The sequence below is a fragment of the Asparagus officinalis genome, chromosome 8 (genome assembly GCF_001876935.1).
Source record: "Asparagus officinalis chromosome 8, Aspof.V1, whole genome shotgun sequence".
Lineage (NCBI taxonomy): Eukaryota > Viridiplantae > Streptophyta > Magnoliopsida > Asparagales > Asparagaceae > Asparagus > Asparagus officinalis.
Window position 1 is genome coordinate 109399047 of NC_033801.1, and position 11891 is coordinate 109410937.

An 11891-nucleotide genomic window follows, 5' to 3' on the forward strand; every position below is an offset into this window, starting at 1 on the left:
CTAGACAAACAACATTAGTGGTAAATTGTTTGTTAAACATCATCAAAACAAGAAGGCCAACAGTTTGTAATGAAACAGGCTCCACTAAGATTTATCCCCCAAAATTACTTTGTTCTCTGATATTAGAAAAATTTGCAGTAGCCTGAATATGAAACATAACAATTCAGTGAAAATTTAAGAAATGACTGACCTTGTGGGGACCAAGGATATCTTCTAAATTTTTTCCCATGAACTTGAATCTCTACATTTATAAGATCCAACAGAAGCAGTAAACATATTCATATTAGCTAAGCAGACATTGATTTGATAAATAGCTAAACATGTTCTTATATAAGCAGAGTGTTGAAAATTGGACAATACATGAGAATTCTAATTGATGCTGCCTGTGTTCAGTATCTTCACTGTGTAAGCTAATCTCAATGAATAGAATTAAGGTGTGAATCTACGGAGACATGTTGTGTTTATGTCTATTTTTTCAACTTGGAAGTCTTAATCTTCTGCTGTTTCTTTTGAAGCCAGTATACTGGAGTACTGAACTTTTCCTTATTGGGAGTGTGGAAAGGGATCAAATAATATGTTACTTGGTATTAAAATTCTCTGCCCACCTTTTCAATTTCTATATCCACTTCATCCCATTTCGCGTGGGGGTGAAAATCTTGGGATATTCTTGGTAGCAAAAGTCACCTCCACACTTTTAGATGCTATGTTCATCTAAACAGACACCTTAAATACATGAAAGTTACTTCACTTTCACACTTCCATCCCCACTTCCAACCAATCAAATATTCCCAGTAGTTGAAAACTAACTGATTTCTACTGAAGAAATATTTGGTGGATGATCTCCACTGAATTTCAACTGCCAACACAAACTGAGCAATCAAAACAATTAAATCCATATGGAAACTAAGTAACTTTATGTGGCATTGTGGCTACATATGTAGTATAACTTATCTATTAGTTTTATATATACGTTTCTCATTGCTATGTTTAGTTACAGGGTAAATTTTACAAGACCCCATGAGCTTTGGATATTTTATGCAAAACCTCCCTAAACTTTATAAAGTAGAGATATTCCCTAAACTTGTTTCACCAAAATACTATGACTGACAACAGTGAGTTTAACCTGTCACTGCTTCACATTTGTGGACAATGTTGCCCCTATGAACTTAGTCTATAACTGTATATGCTATAATTATCCTCTTTTCGGGTTAGGGTAGGTATAGAGTAATAAGTGTAGTTTACTAGTTATATCTTTTACCCAACGCATTAATGCCATTTATGACAATTTCTAATAGTTCAAGGTATAATTCTCTATTTATAAAGCTTAGGGGATTTCGTACAAGACCCCCTAAAGCTCTGGGTTTGTTTGTGAAATTGGTTCTTAGTTATATAACTGACTGATAACTGTCTGTTGTTTATCAACATAAATGTCATGAACTTGATTTCTTAGGTGATGCCTGGAAGGCCTTAATAGATACAGCTGGAACGTTGATACGAGAATATGATCAAGAAGCTGTAACATCACTGAACAAATTTGTTGATCAGCTGCCATTAGTCATGAATCAGGTCTATAAATATTTATACATTTTGTTTTTCTAATTTCAAGTTTCACAATCTATGTATCATGTAATGATATGTTATTTTCTTTGTTCATAGGTGACTCAGGGTACATCGGAGTTCAGGCCTACACCCTCTGAAAACCGTGAATTATTTAAGAACTCGTACAATGTCCCTAATACATTACTGGTATTTTCTTGCCCCATGGGAGTGCTTAGTACTATTATTGTGATGAGACAGACATTGTTGAAGATATCTTGAGACCTCGAATTGAATCTATAGGCGGTACTCTAGAGAAGGTGACTTTATCGGGAAATCATCTTACCCCATGTATTCAGGTAAAATGCTGAAAGGCAAGTATTGCCATTTTCCCTTTTCTTCTATAAAAAGTGAACATTCAAAAAATATTTTCCATAAAGAAGCATGCATTTTTTGTATGTTATTTTGTTAGGGAACAGCTTATTTTATCTCTACGGTCAACTCAACATGGTCTTCCTCCGACATTGTAATTGGTACAAGGAACCTAGCTCATTCTTAATTTGCTGCTAGAGAACTTGCTTTCTTCACAATCATCTTTCACAAGATACTTTGACATGAACTACTTAATCTCTGTATTGTTCTCTTTTTGTGCGTTATCTTATTATTAGAAAATATCTTCTTGTGCATGGCTCTCAATTTTCAAAGAAAAGTTCCTCCATACTGCCCAACGAAGTTATATTATAATCATATAAGAGGAACATCTCCCGATTCTGTTGCCTCAAATATCAAATAAAAGAATTAGAGCTACTTGTATAATTAAACAGCAAGTATTCACAGCTTACTCTTGAAACACATCTTTTAAGATTATGATCACATTATTGTCATTAGTGTTGAATCTCACATTTTTTTCTCTACAAAAACACATATATGAAGGTTAAGATACCTGCATATATTCGAAGTTCTATGCAACTGTTGATATCAGACTTAATCTGACAACAAAAACATGCTTTCTTTTATAAAACTTTCTCAATTTTATGTGTGTTCTATACGAGAAAATATCTAGTGATTTCTGTCGACTACATTGATGGCACGCCAAGGAATATCTATCCTTAGATTAGTGCAGTAAAATGGCATTTGAAAGTGATTCTGATACATGTTCAAGACTTACTAGGTTTGTAAACAAGCACCATATCTACCTTTTTTCCCCTGATCAGGACATAAAATGGCAAGTGGGATATCAGTACACTCCAGCAGATGCTCTCGCCCAGGGTTTAAAATCTCTTTCGCTCAACGACACAAGAATACTCGCAAAGACCATAGCAGATTGGCTCAAAGGGCTCAACAAGCGGTGATTTGGTCTATCATCAGCTTTTTTGGTATGTAGTTCTCTAATCCAATGTTATAAATGAAAGCGTAAGGAACTGATGGTGAATTCTTGTTAATAGACCTGTTGTTATCTGGAGTTGATTCTTCATAGGAAACTTCAAATTGTTCCATAGAAGTTATACAGTGAACTCCAGCTCCTATTACATTCCACGTAGACCATAGAACTCTCTGCTATTACATTCCATACATAACTCCTGCTCTCTGCTATTACATTCCATACATAACTCCTGTTCTATTGAGTTCCGATGGTAAGGAAGTAGTGTTGACATGATGATGGGAATGGATGGATAAATTTCAGAAAACCCCCTGAACTTTTGGGGCTTTTGCAGAAACTCCCTGACTTTGGATGGTTTTGCAGAAACCCCCCTAAATTTTATAAATCATAAGAACCCCTCTTAACTTGTCTCACTTAAGCTCCATAATTGATGACAGTTACTTTAAGTTGCAGCATGTAAGGCATGTGTTGGACGATTTTATCCCTATCTACTAGATATGATTTATATAATACCGTTCTCATGTAAGGGTAGGTAAAAAATAACATGGGTAGTTTAGATCTCTTAATGTACCCATTGACGTTCCTTAAATTTCCGATAGTTCAGAGGTTTATTATAATCTTCAAAGTTTAGGGGGTCTTTACGATTTGTAAACATTGAGGGGTAGGGTATTGTTTTTTCATTTTTTCTCTTGGGTTTTGGTTGGTTGGTTGTTTTTTTTTTGGGGTGGGGTGGGGGGTGGGGGGCGTTCTNGTTCTTTGTGCAATTTCCCACTTGATAGTTTTTCATTATAGCTAAATCCCAACCTAGGGCTATTATAACTTGATGGGATAAGTCTTGGGCTGCAAGTGGCCGATTGAAACTGTTGTCTTAAACATTAGTTTAATTCCAAGTGTCCATATTGCAACAAAATATCCACTGTATTTGAATTCCATAGAGCCCTACTACAACCTAAAAAATCGAAGAAAATTCACCTATTCTACATGCTTGTTAAAGCCCATTGAGTATTCTTTCATGACTGGCAATGTTTATATGTCTCCTGGAAGAATCAAATCCCCCAACCATATGACAAGCATGAACATTTGTTTGTCATTTTGGCAAACCAAACTTCAATTTCTAATCTAAATTAGATTGATCAGTGGTGGCATTTACTTTGTTTATATTATAGCCTTTCTTTTGGTAGATATCCTTGATTATTGCTAATGATTGCTAGAGTTTGGAGCTAGGTCAAATGTTACAAATATATAACAAGACTTAACACCATACATTAGCAACTTAAACATTACATCACCCAATTGTTTATGGGTGATTTACCCGTACAAACAAAACTTTGAATAAGGTTGTATTATTTAATATTTACTTCTCTATTTGTTTTAAATATGTATCAATCATCATTATCCGACAAAATGTATAGTTGAATTTTTTTTTCCAATCAGTAAGATTGTGCTGATGGTTGGATAAATGAGAATTTTAAATAGAAGGGTAAATTTCAAACCCAAGCCAACCCCCCCACCCACACACACAAAAAAAAACCTCTCCTAAAAAAAAGCACGTTGGGGTGCTTCGGACAGAACCCCGATATCCGACGAAACCTTTCCACTTAAACACCAAAAAATTTACCCATATAACCCAAAAATGAAGGAAATGCAAAACGATGGAAATGCCCTCAGGCCACAAAGGAAATCCTTCTCTTTCTTTTTGATAATTTGTTATTGCAAAATGATATGGTTTCCATTGGATGCAACCTAGTCAAAAAAGAGTTTGGATTATGAGTCTCATATCCATTGTGAGAGATTTTTTTGGAAAAAAATTAGTTAAGAAGATAAATACATTTTTCTTTGGCACGAGGCCATTTTCATTACTTTGGAGTCATGTGGGAAAAGTTTTTGGTGTTATACTTATGCAATCAATATTCAGTATACAAGTTTAGAAGCCAACAGATGCCTTTTTCTAATTAGCTAGAGTAAAAACTAAACAAATAGAAATAGCATTCACATCTTTTCTAGTTTGCATATTTAATAATAATCTCTTGGTACCTTCTGATATTTTATATTGCTAATGTGCCAATACCAGCCAAATTCAGTGTCCTTGCACCTTGATGCCATCTCCTTGTACAATCTAATACCTCTTATACATTCTAATACTTAAAAATTCTATGATACTCCCATAATTTGTTGTGTTGATACATGTCATATTCAAATCCCACTGCTACATGACAAAGAGGCACATTTGTTGTTGATTTTTGACAAACTAAGCTTCGGTTGAATATGATAATTATAAATTAGTGTGACGGTTCCAAACACAAATTTAGGGTTCGGAGATTGAAGGGCTCCTAAGAAACCACATCATTTAAGAACTCACAACATACTTTTGTTGGATTTTGGATTAGGGATATTATTAAGACTAACCCTCTCCATTATTTTCTTAATCATATAGTTTATCATACAAATACACAAAACTTGGTTTACTTGGAATGAAATATGAGTATAATGAATGTGGTTCACAAGAGTTATGATGTCAGTTATATTAGGGATGATCACAACAGTCTATAAGAGTTCGAATCTTATTATTAGACTATGCTTGTAGTTCTGATTTGGTTAGCTGATTATTATGTAGACATATTGTAATAACTATTAGGAGGTTAAGTTTCAATCATAAAACAACCTTTCTCCTTCCTGTTATTTGGCTACTTTTGTTTGTCAATTGTCTCCTTTATTCTAATTACTTGTACATCACCTCTCCATTATTTTCTTAATCATATAGTTTATCATACAAATACACAAAACTTGGTTTACTTGGAATGAAATATGAGTATAATGAATGTGGTTCACAAGAGTTATGATGTCAGTTATATTAGGGATGATCACAACAGTCTATAAGAGAGTTCAAATCTTATTATTAGACTATGCTTGTAGTTCTGATTTGGTTAGCTGATTATTATGTAGACATATTGTAATAACTATTAGGAGGTTAAGTTTTAATCATAAAACAACCTTTCTCCTTCCTGTTATTTGGCTACTTTTGTTTGTCAATTGTCTCCTTTATTCTAATTACTTGTACATCACCTCTCCATTATTTTCTTAATCATATAGTTTATCATACAAATACACAAAACTTGGTTTACTTGGAATGAAATATGAGTATAATGAATGTGGTTCACAAGAGTTATGATGTCAGTTATATTAGGGATGATCACAACAGTCTATAAGAGAGTTCAAATCTTATTATTAGACTATGCTTGTAGTTCTGATTTGGTTAGCTGATTATTAGGTAGACATATCGTAATAACTACTAGGAGGTTAAGTTTCAATCATAAAACAACCTTTCTCCTTCCTGTTATTTGGCTACTTTTGTTTGTCAATTGTCTCCTTTATTCTAATTATTTGTACATCATGGAACTTTGTTGAATTGATTCTTATTATAAAGTATAACTAGTAGATTTTTAGTCTGTATCAATGTAAAGTGAACCAGTTGGAAGTTTTGATGCAGAAATTTGCATATAATCTCATAGTAACAAATTTAAAATACAGAGAAGCAGTTGAAGTAATTTATGCATCATTATTAATTTATATGAAATTTACAAACCCCTTTTAGAGTAGAAATAGAAGAGTCTAGAACAATTCCAAATTCATAAATGATGTGATCAATGATGAGTAATATTAATCGAAAATGATATGCATGTGCGCTGCTGTCATTAGATTCCTTACAAACTTTGTTGAATTTATGAATAAATAAATTATTCGTGAAGACGAGGTTGGATCTGCCCCCATTTTTCATTATATATAAGAGAGAATTTCTCTTAATATTTCATAGGGGACTTCTTTTAGCACCTTTGAACCGCGTTATAAGTTGCTCCCAAATTTCTTTGTCGCCAATAGAAAAGCCTCAACCCAGTTTGATTTCTGCAGGGAAATTTTTTCATTTTTGTTGTATGCAATACAAGCTGGTACGTCGCGGAAGAAAAGTTCGTCTGTAATTCATCTTTAAAGACAGGAATAGGGACAAATTCCCAATATTCAGACATTTTAACGTTTTTCGTAGACATTTTTTTCCAGCAGGGAATCTTTTATTTGCTTGAGTGATAACATACTATATTTGCAAGAAATGTTAGTTTCAAGGTACTTAAGGGGCAAGTTGAAACTGCTTACGGATCTAGAGAAATACTTTGGAGCTAATTGTGAACCGAATGTGATAGCTACAGCTCATACTTGTGCCCATTTACCCTTGTAATGGATCCATGTGCCTTGATGCGCGAGTCTTAGTTTGCGCGTATTGCGAAGGTCTGGTTTATTTAAGTATAATAAGGCTTCATATAAGCAATACCGTAATGTTTTACCTGAGACAAAATGATTGACGGTTGCGATTGAAGAAAATAGATCCGGTGCTGTTTCTGTGATTGAGAAAATATTTATCCGTTGCTAAGAATGAAACTAGAAGAACAGCGGAGCTAAATTTTTAAGACTGAGGTTTATATCTAACCACCAAAAGTTTCGGTCCTATTCTAGCTTCTAGTGATTAATATCTGATTTTCGTAGACAGGTAAAGGTCCTGTGGATGTTTCTAGTCATGGTTTTGGTCAGGATTGTCGATTTATATCAAAGAGTTAGATTTGCCTGTTGGAATACCGAATAATACCTTACATATTTACATGTGAAGGTTAAAATTTTGAACAAATGAAGGGTAAATATGGACTTGTTAGTATAATCCCAGATTAGAAGTTATAAAAGTTTTGAGTTTGATTGATCTTCATTAATGAACATTTACAATTCATGTAGTTAGGCTCTCTATAAAAGGCCCTATATCTCCGCAACAACAGGTTGACATCCCCTTTAAATGCCCAAATCTCTCTCTCTCTCTCTCTCTCTCTCTCTCTCTCTCTCTCTCTCTCACACACACACACAACAATGTCTCCTAATAACAAGAAGCTCAACAAGCTCAAGTGCATCCTCAAACGCTGGCACTCCTCCAGCCGCATTCTCTCGAATGTCACCACCACTACCACCGCCACCGTGCCCCACCACTCTTCAACTGACATGTGGCAGCACTCTGCATCATTCAACGGCGACGAGGTGCATTCAGGTTACCACCCAGTATATGTTGGAAAATCTCGCAGGAGGTACCTCGTGAAAACGGCCTTGATGAAGCACCCATTGTTCCAGAACCTTCTAGAACGTTCCGGGGAGGGCGGTGAGTCACCTGCGGTGATCGGATGCGAGGTGGTGCTGTTCGAGCACATGCTTTGGATGCTTGAGAATGCAGATCCGAAACCTGAGTCCCTCGATGAACTGGTCGACTTCTATACATAGGATAAATTACCGATAACTTCCTTCGTCTGTGTGTTTATTGGCGCATATCATCTTTTAATAAGTGAAGAAGAGGGATGTTATTTGCAATTTATTCCCTATTTGAGTTGTGCGATGATGATTGATACTGAAAGTATTGTTTTGCATATGACTAAACAGAGGTCGGTGTATTGCTGACGAACCGCACATCCCGCCATCTGTTACAGTCTCAATCAGTTAGATGTGAGGGCTTGGATGTTTGTCACGTTAGCAACATGCAAATATTATTTGATATTGTTATATTTATATCCATAGCATTTTTTTCTTTGTCTACTCTTTTATTTTGTAAAATGTGTGTAAACAGTTGAGCCTAGAAGGGGGAACAGTGATAATTTGATGATGAGATTGAGAGCAACCCGCTCATTCTAATCGGATGTCATGATTTGAAAAAAATTTAGGTGCTCATTGAGTTGTAACATACACCACACCATTAGGAGTAGACTATTTAGCACAAATTAAATGCAAATTTAAAGATGATGGAATTAAATAATTTTTCTTGTGCTACAGGCGGCCAGCACCTAAGAATATTTAGATCGATTGGGTTCTATTGGTTCTCTAGAGTTTTGATGAAGATGGGATTAAGAGAGATGAATTGTTAAAGTAATTGATGTAAATATGAAGGGGCTTTTTGGTGCTAGTCCCCCACATCTTTTCATATTTTGAAGCCTCTAGAGCTTCATATTTTGAAACTAGTCCTCAATTATTCACATTTTGAAAGGCAAAATGGCCAGATTGGTATAATTTCTTGAGGCTTGGTGACAAGTTGGTATATTTTTTTAAAGTTTTGTCAGATTGGTATAAATTTTCAACTCCGACGCCATATTGGTCTTAAGTTTAGCCGGAGTTACTGTTCCAACCAGTGTTGATGAGATTTTTTTGCATAAAACTCCATTGTAAAAAACTTATCCTACTCCTAACCCCCTCCCCCTCCTCCGCATCCTCTTCCTCCTCCTTATCCTCTTCCTCTCTCCTCTTCCTTGCTCTCTTCTTCATCTCAACCCAATCCCAGCCCTTATCGGAGTTAAGGGCTCAAATTCGGAGGATGACCAGGCAATCAGAGACGTACGATCGATCCTTGATCTGTTCGAGAGAGGCGTAAGCCCTGACCCAGCTGATCTTCGTCGGCTCCTCTCATACCTGGGCGTAACGGATGGGGCGACTGCAATGGGGCGATAAAAAATTATCCGCTGGCACTGGAGAAGAGAAGAACAGGGCTGCTTACGAGATCCGATTACTTGTCAGGATAACTCGATGCCGTTGCAGACCCGGGGGGGTTTCTGAGGGCTGGGATTGGGTTGAGATGAAGAAGAGAGCGAGGAAGAGGAGAGAGGAAGAGGATGAGGAGGAGGGGGTTAGGAGCATGATAAGTTTTTTATAAGGGAGTTTTATGCAAAAAATCCCACCAACACTGGCCGGAACAGTAACTCCGGCCAAACTTAAGGCCAATATGGCGCCAGAGTTAAAAACTTATAACAATCTGACAAAACTTAAAAAAAAAATATACTAACTTGTCACCAAGCCTCAAGTAATTATACCAATCTGGTCATTTTGCCCATTTTGAAATTAGTCCCCAAATGTGTTACATGTCTTGAAATTTGTCCCACTAGTTTGCACCATGTTGTAATATTTGGGGGACTAATTTTTAAATACTCAACATATTTGGGGAACTAATTTTGGAATATGAAAGATTTGGGGGACTAATATCGAAAAACCCCAAAATGAAAGAAAAGTTAGTAAATTATCAGTATATAATGATGAGAGGCACTAGGGGTACACCATGAATCACACCTCCAACCACACCTTATCTCTTGCTACATTGCACCGGGCCCCCAAATGAGATTTAATTTTTAAATCTTATTTGGGGCCCGGTGCACTGTAGCAAGAGATGAGATGTGGTTGGAGGTGTGGTTCATGGTGTGCCCCTATCATTTTCCTATAATGATATCCTTTCTTTATATCAAAGGAGTAATCCGCGTAAAGATCACTTGGTATTTGAGGAAAAAGGGGCAAATTTTGCCACATGGACGAGACCCAAGGATTACTCTATTTGAAGTTTTTTTTTTCTTGACAAAATGATCATTTCCTCTTTAAAATATTATTGCACTCTTTAAAATATTAGTGAGCTCTGAAGTTGTCCCTTGAAGTATTAATTTATTTATTTTGCCTCTCAAACTTTTGTTATAATTTTAATGTGATCATTTTGTGAGCTTATAGTTAAATTTTTAATAGATATAACATAATAGTATTTTTTTCGTATTCCTTCATCGTTTTTATCATTTTATGTCTTTCTTCCCCTAAACTAAAAGCATTTTTAATTATTCTCTCCCAAAATTTTTACTCTTTAACTATTTTTATGAATTAAAAAAATTATTTTTTTATTGCAGAAAATACAAGAAAAACAACAAGACACTAACGCATCATTAATCTGTTTAATATTTGATTGTAGGCTCACAAAATGATTGTATTGAATCTATACACATATTTTGGGTAGTTTAAAGGGGAAAATATGCAAATTGATAATTTAAGGGGCAAGTTGAGAGCACCAGTATTTTAGGGGGGAAATGATGGTTTTGTCTTTTCTTTTTCCCAATAGAATAAATGGGGAGGGTGCGTTCCTCCACACTTTTGGCTGGAGTTTTGTAGGCGACACGCATCTCAACTAATACAAATCTCATAATCAACATATATTGATCATGATGGGGAATTTTGAGGGACATACCAGCTTCAGTTTACTCTATTAAGACTTATGATCATAATTTCTTTCATGTCCTAACATAACTCGGTGATTAACTAGAGTACATGACAAAAGGCCCATCCTTTACTAAATTCACATGTATAGAGCGCTTAAATTAATCAATGTGTATTATACTCAACGACTGTATCAAAGCAAAATACGTAGCAGAGTATTCTCAAGATGACGATCTTAGTAGCTAAGCTAGATTTTTTACAATTTTACTTAAAATTTGAAGTTAATTTTCATTAAGAATAAGTACTTTTCTTAAAGTTTGTTAGTGTTCTTGAAGTTTGTTAGTAACCTATGGTTTGGGTTATTGACAATGTACGTAACCAACCTGTTGGAAAGTAATGAGAGGTGGCTAGGGACTTTTCTCCGAGTCCCCATCCTTGTTAAAATAAGAAGAAGAAGAAGAAGCAGCAGAAGGAGAGAGAAGAACACTTTTCTTAATTGCAAGCATATCCCTTTCAGACAGCTGAGCTATGGGGGTACGTCCAGCTACCTTTTGCTAATATCAAAGGGTTCTTAATTATATGCTAAACCTTCATGATTAAAGGGAAAGACAAACTTTCCTCCTTGTTGTCATATGAGAGAAATTTTGGTTGTTGCTCCACTTAAAAAAGTTTTACAACTACTTGATTTGATGCGAAGACCAATTTTAGCCACCCTTTGATACAAATAATTCGTTATTTGCTGTACAGGAGTTCAACAATCATTATAATCTTAGAAAATCATACAATGACACAATATACTTCCATAACCAAGTATTTCTCACTCAAAAGCACAAATTTACAAACAAAAAAATTTCTTGCTCAGGCTAATATAAGAACAAGTGTGTGTGTGAAAAAAAATGTATATGAGCAGATAGTTCATTTTACAAAATGGGTTGCTAGCTCAATG

General features: G+C 35.3%; 2 protein-coding genes across 2 annotated transcripts in view; both read left to right on the top strand.

Moving 5' to 3' along the window:
- Positions 1432-3070, top strand: LOC109821696 (the record flags this gene model as incomplete). The annotated part of the gene is given in 4 exon segments (XM_020387860.1): positions 1432-1566; positions 1657-1770; positions 1773-1895; positions 2751-3070. Coding segments are annotated over 4 exon segments (510 nt in total), but the record flags the coding sequence as incomplete, so codon positions are not given.
- The window catches only part of LOC109821697 (pentatricopeptide repeat-containing protein At1g63400-like), a 10151-nt gene continuing 6079 nt past the window's right edge, over positions 7820-11891 (top strand). The window contains exon 1 of the mRNA XM_020387861.1: positions 7820-8102. Coding sequence (XP_020243450.1) covers positions 7820-8102 — 283 coding nt within the window. The remainder of the gene's footprint in view (positions 8103-11891) is intronic.